Here is a 15,312-nt window from a genome sequence, read left to right on the forward strand (position 1 = left end):
ACATTAAATCAGTGTAAGTTTATTGTAAAAAATTTCCAGTATGCCTAAACATACAACCAACCTCCACCAGGGCAAGAACATACTAAGATATAGACTGACAGAATGTTACAGCCTTTCAGCCTCAATAGTAAAAAAAAAAAAAACTTTCTTGAGCAGAAGACAACACAGCCCTCTAGGAATGTAGTTGTGAGGCACAAGCAAATGACATAATTATGAAATAACTTTAAGCACTGCCCATACACGAGCAAGTACCATGACTTTGAACACTATATACATGGTCCAGGAAAAACTCCTGACCCAATGTGCCACTCCCTCCTTAGGGCCAGGAGTTTTTACCCCCTAACCCAACCAGGAAAAGCTCTGTCCTAGTTTGCACAGTCCACAGCAAAGAGCTACATGGCCTGTATAACAGCTTTCCAGTCAGTATCTCTGGCATGTGTATGGGGCGTAGTGCTTCCTGGGTTGTTTCTTCCTCATCACATACTTGTTCTCAGGACGGCGAGGGACGTAGGGTCTGGGGTGGTAGCCCTCATTATGCTGCACCGGCCTGGAGTGTCCAGCTGGAAGAGAGAACAGGTAGAGTGCTAAACAGTCATAGCCCAATCACCCCAGGATTGATACAATTCTTGGCTACAGAGCAGAGGCTCTACTTGTAAATTCATTTTGCATCAAGCAAGGGAGGAGAGACTTCACAATGGAATCTAGAGGGATAGGTACAAAGAATTACACTTCATGGCTGTGTCCAAAATCTGTCTTGCCTACTACGGCCAGTGTCAGAGGTCCCATGTTTAAACTACTGTGTGCACGCGTTTCAACTTACTCCTGTTCCGGACCATCCTGTTATTTTCACTGCATCTGTTGTTCAGTGAGTGTCTGTTGACTGGGGGATGTCTGTAGACCGCCGTGTGTCTGTGATGCACTGGGGCAGTCGGCCGTCTGTTGACCGGTCTGTTGGCTTGGTTCTCCTCGAAGCCGAAGTAGCCAGCGCCGGACTTGGGGAATGCGTCCTCATAGAATCAAGTCAAATTGTCTATTAATTTTTAAATGTGTTGGACATTGTTAAATTGTGACTTGACAATTTAAAAGTGCATTTAGAATCGCAACACTTCAATAAAAATAAAATGGAAGAAATTAAAAGTAAAAAGGCAATCAAATCACAGATTAAAGGCCAAGCTAAAACGGTTTTAGTTAAGTGCAATTTCAACCTCACCACTTTTAAAGGGGTCATAATTTCAAGCAACATACCAGTATCTACATGAGAAAATGGGAAATAGTGGTGAAGTGTCCCTTTAAAACCCTCAATGGTGTTTGCCCCTTACCTCGTGGAACTGTTCTCCGCAGTCATTGTATTTCCCTTCCAGAGGCCTGTAGGGTTCAGCCGAAGCTGGTCTGTAGGGTTCATCCGAAGCTGGTCTGTAGGGCTCAAGGCCCGAGTCCTCAGCAGGATGCCACCCTAGAGCTAAAAAAGAAAAGAGAAATGTTGTTCAGTTTAATGTACGTAAGCTATCCTTCCATAGATCTGAAGGACAGAGTCAAATGCAGGCTGCCACCTTTTAGAGATACAGGACACGAGGAGAGACTGATGTTGCAGTTGAATTAAAGAATACAGAATTGTTCTTCCCAGAAAGGTTTCACAAGAGCTGTATTAGGAAGTTGTCATTATACAAATATCTGATTCATACCTGCTGAATTGGGAGTGAAATAGTTTGCCTGAGGCTCGTATCCGTCATAGTGTCCAAACCTCTCCGTTGCCCAGGCAACTGGTGAATTACATCGCAGGGTCAGTACACATTATACATACATTTGTCTCCACTCACCGAAAGATTCCTTAGGATCCAAACCCTCCCATAAACTGTGGTCATGAATCATTATGCAGTTGTGGGACTTGTGAATGAATTGGTTACTCAGGTGCTGTGCACAGAGGGACACGTGTGAAGGAGGCAAGTCAAGTGGGTGTGAATGACAGCAGCCTTTTTAAAGTGACATTAGGTGAAGATGCAGGTTAAACTCCACAGTAGTCAAGTGAACCAGGCAGTCAAGTCAATCACTTTACCACTGCAGTGACCTGGGTTCATCATCCTGGGGTCTGGTCTCCTGAAATGAGGCTCTGTTGGGTAGTGCCAGGTGTGTAGCAATGAGGGAATAACACCAACTCCAAAGCAAATCAGGGGGAGAAAAATTGGTTTATTTGAGAAGGACAAATCAGATGTTATGCTGGGAGGTAGATGTTCAGTCTCCCCTGTCCTCAGTTTTTGTCCATAGAACAAAAGGAACAGGATGCCATTTATAATCCCCCCCACCCTAGCCTGGGGTTGACCAATCAGAAGTCTTTGCAGTACAACTGGGCCAATGGCCAAATAAGTATCCTGCTCCAGACTCAATGTACAGACCGTAGCACACGTAGCTATGAGTTCAAGTGACATTCAACAGATTCTAAACAGGTGTTGAACTGAAACCCAACTCCTATTTACAATTCCCCATTAGTACTCTAGTTTCTACTCTTCTCATCCTCTGTGTTGTGTATTTATCTTCAAAATATTCTTAGAACCTCAACGTCACGATAACCTGGCATGGTAAAACTGTACTGACCAATACAGTGAGGAGGAAGCCACCACTTACCTGTGTTCTTGGTCATGGTTTTTGTGTAGGCTTTAAGCTGCTGCTGCTCTGAATGATCAATGTGCTCTACAGGGAGAAGAATACCAGTCTTTCAACTGACAGTCAAATTCAAAAACAGACAGGCGATGTGTGTATGTATATTTCTTATACTCTGTGTGTGTGGTGTTCTACTAACTAACGGTGGTGAGAGGACAGTGTAGCACAAACCCCCAGACCTGTGCAGTAGCAGTAAGGATGTGAAGTATCAGTGAGCTAGAGAGTTCCAGTGTGTATGTGTGTGTACTAACCAATCGTAGTGGCAGGACAGTGCAGCACAAACCCCCAGACCTGTGCAGTAGCAGTAAGGATGTGAAGTATCAGTGAGCTAGAGAGTTCCAGTGTGTATGTGTGTGTGTACTAACCGATCGTAGTGGCAGGACAGTGCAGCACCACTCCCCAGGCCTCTGCAGCATGTTGCAGTAGTAAGGTGGTGATGCGTCGGTGGGCCAGAGAGTTCCAGTGGACCCCATCCTTCATGCGGTGCTCAAGCGAGAAGCGGAACTGGAAGTGAAGGTCCAGGACGTCAAGGCCGTAGGCGTCGGCCATTTTGCTGCTGTAGAAGTTGGCCTGGATCACGTCGTAGCACAGCGTTTGGCCCCTGTGCTCTATCTGGTTGAGAGAAATTAAAAGGGGAAGCTATAATAGTTCTTTAGCCATCATTGTTGTGCACTGTACATCATTTACTATAATTGAGAAATTACTGGGTCACATTAAATAGGAGCAAACATTCTTAAAGCGGAAAGCCAAAAATAAGCATTCAAGTTTGGGTAGTAAATCAAGATGGTTCCAAATCCGCGCTTATTGAACACAACCCGGCCTCGTCATCCATCTACCTCAGGAACGAAGAAGCCCCCTACGATCCTCTTCCCCAGGGGCATGGTCATGTTCCATATGACCAGACATTCAGGAGGCAGGATGGAGTTCATCTTGTCAAAGAGCTTATGAAGGTTCTCCTGGTACTCATCGTGCCATTTAGGGTTATACCTGGGTGACAAGACCAGGGACAAACTGGTGAGGGCCCTAAAAAAGTTAAATGTTGTTTAAATGTGCACACAAAAAAGTTGTATAATGTAAGAAAATGTGTATTTTCAGGATGAAGTTGTCGCAATACAGAGTAGTATCGGGATACCCAAGGGGTTAGCCCTGTCCCCCCCAGAACACATGTTTCCGTGTTGGATACATTCTGCACAAAAACCTGTCTCTGATAGTTACACCTCTACACAATACAACAAATTGAATTTAACTTCACAGTTCAGTATTCCCCTAGGATATTTTTCATCAGCAGCAAAGTTTGCATGGGGGAGTGGCGGGGCGTAGTAGTGGCTGTGGACAATAGAGCGGTTTCTACATTTACATTTATATATAGGCCTTCTTGGCCGCAGAGAAAATGTTGCTGTTTTAAAGCTAATTTCCTGCAATTCTATACATTTTGCCATGTTATGCCATCAGAGTGACTCATAAAAATAAATAAAGATATACAAAGTGCATCTCCTCCTCGTGGACTGCACCAGATTTGCCATTTCCTACTGTGAGATGTTACCCCACTCTTCCATCAAGGCACCTGCAGGTTCTGACATTTCTGTGGGGAATGGCCCTATCCCTCACCCTCCAATCCAAAAGGTCCCAGACGTGCTCAATGGGATTGAGATCCGGGCTCTCAGCTGGCCATGGCAGAACACTGACATTCCTCTCTTGCAGGAAATCACGCACGGAACGAGCAGTATGGCTGGTGGCATTGTCATGCTGGAGGGTCATGTCAGGATGAGCCTGCAGGAAGGCTACCACATGAGGGAGGATGTCTTCCCTGTAACACACAGTGTTGACATTGCCTGCAATGACAACAAGCTCAGTCCGATGATGCTCCGACACACCACCCCAGACCATGACGGACCCTCCACCTACAAATCGATCTCGCTCCAGAGTACAGGCCTCGGTGTAACGCTCATTCCGGAAAAACGCGAATCCAACCATCACCCCTGGTGAGACAAAACTGCGGCTCGTCAGCGATGAGCCCTTTTTGCCAGTCCTGTCTGGTCCAGCGACGGTGGGTTTGTGCCCATAGGCGACGTTGTTGCCGGTGAAGTCTGGTGAGGACCTGCCTTACAACAGGCCTACAAGCCCTCAGTTCAGCCTAATGCGGACAGTCTGAGCACTGATGGAGCGATTGTGCGTTCCTGATGTAACTCTGTCAGTTTTTGTTGCCATCCTGTACCTGTCCCACAGGTGTGATGTTCAGATGTACCGATCCTGTGCAGGTGTTACACGTGATCTGTCACTGCCAGGACGATTAGCTGTCCATTCTGTCTCCCTGTAGAGCTATCTAAGGCGTCTCACAGTATGGACATGGCAATTTATTGCCCTGGCCACATCTGCAGTCCTCATGCCTCCTTGCAGCATGCCTAAGGAACGTTCACGCAGATGAGCAGGGACCCTGGGTATCTTTCTTCTGGTGTTTTTAAGAGTCAATAGAAAGGCCTCTTTAGTGTCCTAAGTTCTCATAACTGTGACCTTAATTGCCTACCGTCTGTAAGCTGTTAGTGTCTTGACGACCGTTCCACAGGTGCATGTTCATGAATTGTTTATGGTTCATTGAAGCATGGGAAACAGTGTTTAAACCCTTTACAGTGAAGTTATTTAGATTTTTACGAATTATTTTTGAAAGATCAGGGTCCTGAAAAAGGGTTGCTTCTTTTTTTGCTGAGTTTATTTTGCAGCAGTGGTATGCCGCTGCTAAATTAATATAGGGGAAACAACTTTTTACTGTATAATAGAAAAGGCTATTGCAGAAAACAGCTGATTTGCACATATCCAAAGGCCTACATGTGGGCAGGAGGAATGTAAGTAAGTCATAAACGCATAATGATCTGCCTTTTCATTAAGGAAGGCGGGGGACCCCACATCTATAGCCTACTCTTCAGACAACTTTACACACAGCCTACACACTCTCCCTCTCTCACACACATATCCATTTTCTCTCTCACACACACACTGCTCCCTAAAGTTAGGCACCAAACAAAATAAGGAACATCAGAAAAATATGGATTTTGGATTCAGATTTAGCTTAGAATTACATTGATTAGACATACGCTTCCTACTTTTGAGGCACTACTATGCGTAGGCCAACTATCCCTTTTTCTTTTGCCATCCAAATGTGTGCATCACCAAGGGGTACCATGTTAGCTAGCAAGCCAGGCAACATGACTAAACATGGTCGTGTGTTATCAAACCAAAAACCTCACAGACCAAGAGTAATTAAAAAAACAGTCCGCGACATGGTTTATAAAATTATATAACATATGCGCCAATTCGCGGTATAATGGGGTTTGGGCTAGAAACTTGTGGTTTTCAGTGATGTTAAGGTGCAAGCATGACTGTCACTGTGCTCCGTTATTCCTCTATGGCAGTGACAGCGAAGACTAGTCAGACGGGAGAACTTGTTCTTACAGGCGAAATGAAAAGGTATCCACGTATCCACTTCACTCACGTTGCGAGCCACTCCAATAATTAAACTAAATGTAGTAACGGTGAAACTGTGCTTATGTCATCGGTCCAAACAAGAAAAACATATTAGGCCATTTTTATGCCCAAAATTGTCAGATGCTAAATGCTTTTCCACATAATTCAAAATTTGTTCACATTTTCACGTCTTTTGGGGCGGCAGGGTAGCCTAGTGGTTAGAGCGTTGGGCTAGTAACTGGAAGGTTGCAAGTTCAAATCCCCGAGCTGACAAGGTACAAATATGTCGTTCTACCCCTGAACAGGCAGTTAACCCACTGTTCCTAGGCCGTCATTGAAAATAAGAATTTGTTCTTAACTGACTTGCCTAGTTAAATAAAAGGTAAATAAAATCCATAACATCAAAAAAACAAGTTGCTTTTAGTTGGAACTAGCCTAAAAACTGCCAAAAATGTAAAAGCACTATTTTTCAAAATAATGAGGAAATAAGGAATTGGTTATTTTTCGCATCACTTGTTATGTGGGTGGGGCTATATCTGTAGTCCCATCTCATTTACCATATGCATATCCTGTCCAACCTAGCTTTCAAAATAAGAGTTGAGCATTTGTTGTGACAGCAAAGGACCATGATTTGGCAAGCTTAGGCTACAAGTGACCTTAAAGGTGGTTGTGTGTTTTAAGCCATAGATATAATACCAAGGTTTTAAGCATTCTATTCCATTTCGGTTAGTGGACCAAATACCTTCCCCAATTGCGTCAACTTTCTGGTCAGAAAAAGTTCACGTTAATCCACTGAGGCAAAAAAGGACAATGCATATAACCAGTCAAAAATTCCCCAAAAGGGGATATACATTATCTGTTGTCAACTGAACAGAGTTGTCCATTTCAGCACCACAGAGCTCCGCTATAGGCGTACCAGTGACAAAGAGTGGAGATGCAGGAGATGCGCTGTCTGTTAAGCTGTGCTGAATAAGGCCAGTCGTGGCCTCAGCTCCCTTTAAAAACGTGGAGTTTTCCTTTGTAGTCTAGGCCTACTTCCTGATTTCTCCATTTGTTCAGTCCAGTTTCTTCGCTCCCGTGATTAGTGTAACCAATCCTTTGATTTATGCCTTTTATTTCCACTTTTGTCCTGCGTTTGCTTTCGCTGAGTAGCCGTTATGGCGTTTGATGTCGGCCTTATTGTGCTTTGTAGCCACTATTCAGTGGCATTAACATGTGTAATTCAGTTAAGAAAAAAGGTGCAAATGAGAGTTGAAAATGGGAAGGGATGGCCAGAAAAGCATTTTGGGGAAAGATTTGATCTCATGGTCCAAGTGGCTCTATGCCCGTTTTCAAATGTGCCCATTTATTTATTGTTTGCTTATAGGCCCTACAGAAACAATTTAATCTGTCAATGTTTTAATTGTGTCTGTACTCTAGAACATGAATAGGCCTCCATTGGAATTGGCTACTTCTTGGCCGTTTTAACTGTTATAAATACCACCTCAGTCACCGGCTTCATCAATAACTGCATTGACGACGTCATCCCCACAGTGATCGTACGTACATATCCCAACCAGAACCCATGGATTACAGGTAACATCTGCATCGAGCTGATGGGTTTGGATTTCTGAGCTTTAACCATTATTAATCATTAGTTATAATAGAGACATGAGGGGTGCCATAGCCGAGGGTCTTAATGGTTATCTGGAGTTAGTGGTTATCTGTAGGAGGAAGGGTTATGGTGGGAGCAATTAAGCTTGGAATGGGCTGAGTGCAGGGAAAATGGTCACATGTGGAAGTACTGATAAGGGGAGAGAGCCTTGGATAAGGGGTCAAGGTCAGGTCACGTTAAGGGAACCATTTATTGCCCGTATCACTTAGTTTCCTGCCAAGCAATAAATATGCAATGTTTAGCGATAGAGAAAAATTTACGTGGCAACACAGCATTCCTAACCTAGCACACACAATGACTGCTGTGTGAAAAGAGCAGTCAACAAGTCGAGCAGTCATTTGAAAGAGTAAGAGAATTTCAGCGAGACAACTCAAAGGTGAAATCCATTAACCTGTTACTCCTACCCCCTACTTTTTCGAACATTCTGTTAAAAATCGCGCAACATTTTAGCTCCCTGCTACTCACGCCAGGAATATAGTATATGCATATGATTAGTATGTGTGGATAGAAAACACTCAGACGTTTATAAAACTGGTTAAATCACGGCTGTGACTATAACAGAACGTGAGTTTCATCGAAAAGCGCAGGAAAATCTGATCACTGAAAATGCGCAAATATATCCATGCGACACTAGAATCCATTGTTGAATGTGAACCACATTAAATGGGGCCGAGGTTGCAATACCTACAGCTTCCACACGATGTCAACAGTCTTGTCATTTGCCTACGATTTGTTTCTTGGTCAAACGGGCACAAGGTAGCGCCTTTCTTCCGGTCTCCAACCAGATATTTTGGTTGAGATTTACCCAGACATTATTTCCAGACGTACAGCTATAGAATATACATCGCCTCGTGATCAATTTGATCCCTTATTAACGTTTACTAATACCTAAAGTTGCATTACAAAAGTATTTCGAAGTGTTTTGTGAAAGTTTATCGACTTTTTTTTATTTAAATGACGTTATGTTATAAAACGCTATTCTGTTCCTTGATCACAGTCTTCATAGATCGATATCTAGGCTATATATGGATCCAGGCTATAATATGGACCGATTTAATCGAAAAAAAAGACCCAATAGTGATGTTTATGGGACATCTAGGAGTGCCAACAAAGAAGATGGTCAAAGGTAATGAATGTTTTATATTTTATTTGTGCGTTTTGTGTAGCGCCGACTATGCTAATTATTTTGTTTACGTCCCCTGCGGGTCTTTTGGGGTGTTACGTGCTATCAGATAATAGCTTCTCATGCTTTCGCCGAAAAGCATTTTTAAAATCTGACTGGTTGCCTGGATTCACAACGAGTGTAGCTTTAATTCAGTACCCGGCATGTGCATTTTAATGAACGTTTGAGTTTTAACGAGTGCTATTAGCATTTAGCGTACCGCATTTGCATTTCCAGATGGGACGCCTGTGTGTCGGGTAGGAGCAAGTGGTTAAAGCCCTTGACAATCAACCGTTCTCTGTCGTGGATGTTGGCTTTTTCCGACTGGTCAAGCACCGGTACACACTACCAAGTGCGCTATTTTTCAGATGTTGCCCTACCAGAGTTACACAGTAATAGCGTCACTGCTATTAGCTTCACAACATACATACATACTATGGAATGCCGTTTGGGTCTTTGAGTGTCAAAAAAGATACAGTAGCACTGTCAAAGCTGTACAAAAAAGTCTGCAAACAAGCAAACACAGACCACGAATGATGTGTTTACGATACCGCAACATCTGGGATAGCGAGCTTTAGCTTGGTACCTAGCAAGCACCAATACAACCAGCCTGAAAACAATGACCAATTGAAACTGCAGTCATTTTCATTATTCTTAGCAATGATTTAGGAATCCTTGTGAGTAAGTATTAGCTAGGTTGCCACTTGTTGTTAGTCTATCGAAATTTATCTTCAGTTCATGAAAATAAATAGCTAGCCAGCTACTTAACCCTGTTGCCCAAAGCTAACGTTATAAGCAGCCAGCTAGCTTCATCAGTCTAGAGAGCTTGTGTTGTGTTGTGAAGCTAGCCATAATAAGGATTAGACACAAAAGTGCAATTTGATGTTTGCCTTCAAAATAAGTGTCATTGATGCAAATTAATACAAATAGAATTATGCCAAACTTTGATTTTGAAGGCTAACCGCAAAGTCCACTATTGTGGCTAATCCTTATTGTGGCTAGCTTCACATAGATGGGTCCGACCACCATTAATCAAATAACTGTCTTATAGATTAGGGTTATTTTAGATGACACCTAGCTATATAGTTAGCTAGCTTGCTATATTTTGGGGGAAGAACATTGTTTGCATCCATTAGCTAGCTAGCATTTCTATTTTAAAGACCAGCCACGCAGGTGCCGGAGACAACTTTATCAGCTTCATAGCATAAGTATCGATGCATCGTTGTGACATATGAAATACGAGGGAAAGTGTAATCAATGTGTAATTACTACGTAACAAATGAACTAACGTATTACATTATGTGATGTCATATTATGTTGTATTCAGGTCCTGATTGGTAAAAATAGTGTTACTTAACATGTCAAATAGTAGTGGTACACACAAAAACAAACGCCGTTCAATAGAAATCCTGGTTGAGAATGAAATGACTGAACAAAACAGCACAGCAAGTAAGTGAAAGAAATCGGTTTTACTGGTAATGGGGACAAAAAGTAAATGCCAACAAAATAACTTTTGGTCAGTGTGGTGTATGTGGGTATAACCTTCATTTAACTAAGACAGTTTTACAATGATGGCCCGGACGACGCTGGGCCAATTGTGCGTCGCCCTATGGGACTCCCAATCACGGCCGAATGTGATACAGCCTGGATTCGAACCAGGGACTGTAGTTACGCCTCTTGCACCGAGATGCACTGCCTTAGACCACTGCGTCCGTGTGCCTGTTAAATAGTTAACTGTACTAGAATGCTTAAAAGGCCAACATTTTAAATATCGGTTATCAGTACTGTTTTTTTGGGCAAGGAAAATATTGGATTTCGGTATCGGACAAAAAAAATGTCATATCGGTGCATCACTAGTTTAAGCTTTCAAGGTGTCCGTCAAGTTCTTACTCTGATAAATAGAACCTAACAGAGCTAAAGACTAGAGCTGCCGCTTTCAAGGAGCGGGACACAAATCCGGACGCTTGTAAGCAATCCCACTTTGCCCTCCGACGAACAAGCAAAGCGTCAATAAAGGATTAAGATTGAATCCTACTACACCGACTGATGCTCCTCGGATGTTGCAGGGCTTGAAAACTATTATGGGCTACAAAGGGAGACCCTCAGTGACGCGAGCCTACCAGACGAGCTGAATGCCTTTTACGCTGGCTTCGAGGTAAGCAACACTGAAGCATGCATATGAGAGCACCAGCTGTTCTGGACGACTGTGTGATAACGCTCTCGGTAGCCAATGTGAGCAAGACCTTTAACAGGTCAACATTCACAAAGCCGCTGGGCCAGACAGATTACCAGGACATGTACTCGAAGCATGCACAGACCAACTGGCAAGTGTCTTCCCTGACATTTACAACCTCTCCCCGACCGAGTCTATAATTCCTACGTTTCAAGCAGACCACCATTGTCCCTGTACCCAAGGAAGCAAAAGGTAACCTGCCTAAATGATTACCACCCCATAGCACTCACGTCGGTAGCCATAAAGTGCTTTGAAAGGCTGGGCATGACTCACAACAACATCCTCCCGGATACCCAGACCCAATCCAATTTGTACTTAGTCCCCTCCTGTACTTCCTGTTAACCCACGACTGCGTGGCCAAACACGACTCCAACACCGTTAAGTTTGTTGATGACAACAGTGGTATGCCTGATCACCGATGAGATAGCCTATAGGGAGGTCAGAGACCTGGCAGTGTGGTGCCAGGACAACAACCTCTCCCTCAATGTGAGCAAGACAAAGGAGTTAATCATGGACTACAGGAAAAGGTGAGCTGAACACGTTCCCATTCACATCGACAGGGCTGTAGTGGAGCGGGTCGAGAGTTAAGTTCCTTGGTGTCCATACATGGTCCAAACATACAAAGACAGTCGTTAAGAGGGCACAACAACACCTTTTCCTCCTCAGGAGACTGAAAAGAATTGGCATGGGGTCCCCAGATCCTAAACATTCTACAGCTGCCAAAGGTGCTTCAACAAAGTACTAAGTAAAGGGTCTGAATACTTATGTAAATGTGATATTATTATTATTATTATTTTTTTAAAGGTTTTGTCATTATGGGGTAGATTCAGGTGGGGAAAAAACTATTAAATCAATTTTAAAAGAAGGCTGTAACGTCACAAAATGTGGAAAAATTCAAGGGTCTGAATATCTTCTGAATGAAATAGCCTAAAGCTATGACTGGAGCAGCCAGCCCTCAAGGAGGCAATGCAAAGTCAACCGCCACAGCAAAAAAAAAAAAACATTTTTAGAAAACACTTTACCATAATAAGAAAACTAGAGTCCATTACACATCCCGACAGAACCAATAAAACCATTCAGTCTCTAATGGCTTATTGGTTTATTCAGCATTGGCATCTGCAACTAAAACAAAGATTTGTCGCACAACACACCAAACTCTTATTTTGAAGGCTTGGTTTGGAAAGGATATGCGTTTGACCAATGATACAGGACCAGACCCGCATCACCAGTAATGAGAAATGGAACCCATTCTTTATCTTCGCTCATCATTATCTACTTGTACAATGAGTGCTTTTTTGTTTTCAGCAATATGACAACTTAAACTTATTTCGGATTTGAAGACGTGAAAGGAAAACAGGAATTATCCATAAGCAGACTGTCCTCGTCTTGCCTTTTAGTTGATTGCCCCCTTTTCTTCTTGGACTTTTCAGATTGAGAAGATTAACAATGTCAACACTATAAAACAGACCTAGTAGGTATCATGAATGCTTGACAAAAAAAAAAAGTGTGTGTAAAACCTGCAGACATCCTTAACAGACTGGTCACCTGGAGACATCCCAGAGACAGGAGTTAACGATGACGACGTCTGGTTTGAGACCGTCTTCAAAGTCCCTCAGGATGCTCTGCATGTAGCGCGAGTAGATTCTCGTCAGGAAGTAGAACCGCACCAGGTGGTGGTCTGAGCGGAACTGACGCACCTTAGGACGAGATAAAGGAGAAGACCGATGTCATAAGAGATCAGGGAGTGCACGTGGAAGCCAAGAGTTATAATTGTGTCAAATAGGACCATTCATTCCCAGTGCAGGTATACTTCCTAAAGAATCACCGTCTTCTCATCCTAGTGACGCACCTCACGGTATTCCGTCCCGTTGGTCATTTGACCCAGCCGTCCGCCCTCCACCAGGATGTCCTGCTCGAAGCTCATCTCTCCCTGGTGATGAGGGGGTAGATTGTGAGGGGGAAGAAGCTAGAAGCCACTTTAGTCCTGGTATTATTAAATCAATCATGGATCTGTTTTTTTTAGGACACATTGAAAGACAAGCTGCAAAAATATTAAAATAGAGAGATTGGGTTGGACAATATGGTCAAAATATAATATCAATGTTTTTCTTATTTTTTACAGTATGGCATTTTGATAGTATTTTAGGTTTCTGAATAATACAAGTTTTCTATTTTATGAGTCATGCATGACCCTAGGATGGCAACTAATGCATTCTAAATAGTTTTATTGTGCTTTCTCCAATCAAATGTTTTTATACTCAACCAAACTATGACAAAACTGACAGTGAAGTTTTCATTTATTTAGCACTTTATTGTAAGGATCCATACCGTTATACCTTAAAAGACAATATATCACCCAGACTTAATCTATAGATCAAATTTATTTCTAGAAATGTTGCATGGGATATCTCCCTTTCACCTACCAAATCTGAGAGTCAAGGTTTACCTTACTCTTGAGCTGAGCCAAGCTGAGATATTTGTCCTTTTGCAGCAGAAGCACAATGTCCTTATACACTGAGCGCTGAACTGTGGAGAACACAAATTATGGACATTGACTGACAACTTAAGTTCAGTTGGCAATTTGTCATCCAAAGGGTGCACTGCACATTCAATTTGATCACCACAGGCAAGCACTCAAATCTGGACCCCGGAAGCCAGTTCTACTGCTTTGTTTGTTAGTGTTTATTTGTTTCCCTCTAATCAGGCAATGATTTAGGCCTGGGACACTAGGTGGGTGCAATTCATTAACAGGTTGAACAAAAAAAACCTGCCGTATCCAGACTTCGTTGGGTAAGATTTGATACCCCTGGGCTAGGGCTTCTTGGGCCTGGAGATATGCAAGACTGTACAAACCAATGCATGTCAGTGGTTCACTTACTTGAGTCCCCCAGGACAACAACAAATTTGTTGTGTAAGAGCTGGCTGGCTTGCCGCTGGCTCACAGCCTTCATGTTCTCCCTCTGTTCATTAAAGTACAGATTAGGTTCCCAATATTTATAGGAGTGCCTATCAGACGTTGATTTAATATTGTGTGAGCACTGGATTGGATAACAGAGGTTCAGAGGACAGAGTAGCAATTATATAGTTAGTGGTGTGTTCATAGACATTGCTGGGAAGTAGCCTACTCACTTCAATAGTCACCAATGCATGGGGTCCAATTGTTGCAGATTCCACATAAAGCGAACACACATTGCTAAGCAGGCCAAAAGGCTATCTGGTAACTCATTGCAACTATGTCAGACGGTTATTAACAAGGATGTTAAATCCTTGATAATGTCTCAGGTTAGCTCTGGTTCAAGGCGTTCGTGCTCGTTCCTCACGGACACTAACGCACATGGACCAGAGCTATCAACCAGGTCACCATACTTACCATGATTGGTTGAACTTTAATTATCTTGATTGAGCTATTAACATTAATAAATGTAGGCAGGTGGTTGAAGTCAAACCTCTTAACCAGGACGCCCCTGATCTGAATAATCGAGTTATTGTCCAAATGGTCCAATTATTAGTTAGCTGCTACTACTAGCTACAATTAGCTAGTAACGTTAGCAAACCCCGTTGAGTTTTTGGAGCGAAAAAAATAATGCAGTTTGCTGTTCACTTGATTTTCCAGAGCGGTTTGGTTAAATATGCCGTTTTTGTACGTGATTCTTTCGCCACAACAATCCTCGTCTGATTTTATTGAACATATGACTAGTCATTCGCACGCGAATTAATTGCAATACCAATTTGCACCTGTATTGCTAGACAGTAGTAGCCAGCTAGCAAGACGGGGAATGAGAAGTCCAATTCCACCTGCATTGCGAGAAAGCAATCAACATAAATGTATTTTCAATTAGCATTAGACGCACGTTAGACAATACGTTCTCTATGGTTTGATAAAATACTGTAATAATTTTGCATCGAAATGTGGCTAATCTTTGGGTCCGATGACTTCCATCTATCTGCAAACCATTCACGCCGTGAAATTTGATTTGTGAATTTGAACTTGGCCGAGCGGGCGTCAAGTCGTAATGAGCGCTCATCGGTCGTAAATGACCAACTTTGTCCAGCAGATGGTAGTAAATTAAAGTCACTGTGATCATAACGAGATGATAAACAGTATCATTGCCATTGGACTCATTGATCAAACAAACATGCAGCTATTTT

General features: G+C 42.8%; 1 protein-coding gene across 4 annotated transcripts; it reads right to left on the reverse strand.

The window, feature by feature from the left end:
- Positions 1-3: 3 nt before the first annotated feature.
- On the reverse strand, positions 4-15,180 carry fam113 (family with sequence similarity 113). 4 transcript variants are annotated; one of them, XM_046327830.1, is made up of 13 exons: positions 14,534-15,180; positions 14,042-14,123; positions 13,610-13,689; positions 13,013-13,093; positions 12,709-12,860; positions 3,492-3,642; positions 3,021-3,267; positions 2,620-2,685; positions 2,054-2,107; positions 1,683-1,760; positions 1,320-1,459; positions 821-1,007; positions 4-560 (listed from the first exon to the last, which is right to left on the reverse strand). In XM_046327830.1, the coding sequence occupies exons 1-13, from the start codon at positions 14,534-14,536 to the stop codon at positions 421-423; spliced, it is 1,461 nt and encodes a 486-aa protein (XP_046183786.1). In that variant the 5' UTR covers positions 14,537-15,180; the 3' UTR covers positions 4-420. The 4 variants fall into 4 exon arrangements, with proteins under 4 accessions (XP_046183786.1, XP_046183784.1, XP_046183785.1 ...); XM_046327828.1 differs by having other exon boundaries at positions 2,054-2,152; XM_046327829.1 differs by lacking the exon at positions 14,534-15,180 and adding an exon at positions 14,293-14,520 and having other exon boundaries at positions 2,054-2,152.
- Between the last annotated feature and the right edge of the window lie 132 nt (positions 15,181-15,312).

This window comes from Oncorhynchus gorbuscha, linkage group LG25 (genome assembly GCF_021184085.1).
Source record: "Oncorhynchus gorbuscha isolate QuinsamMale2020 ecotype Even-year linkage group LG25, OgorEven_v1.0, whole genome shotgun sequence".
Taxonomy (NCBI): domain Eukaryota; kingdom Metazoa; phylum Chordata; class Actinopteri; order Salmoniformes; family Salmonidae; genus Oncorhynchus; species Oncorhynchus gorbuscha.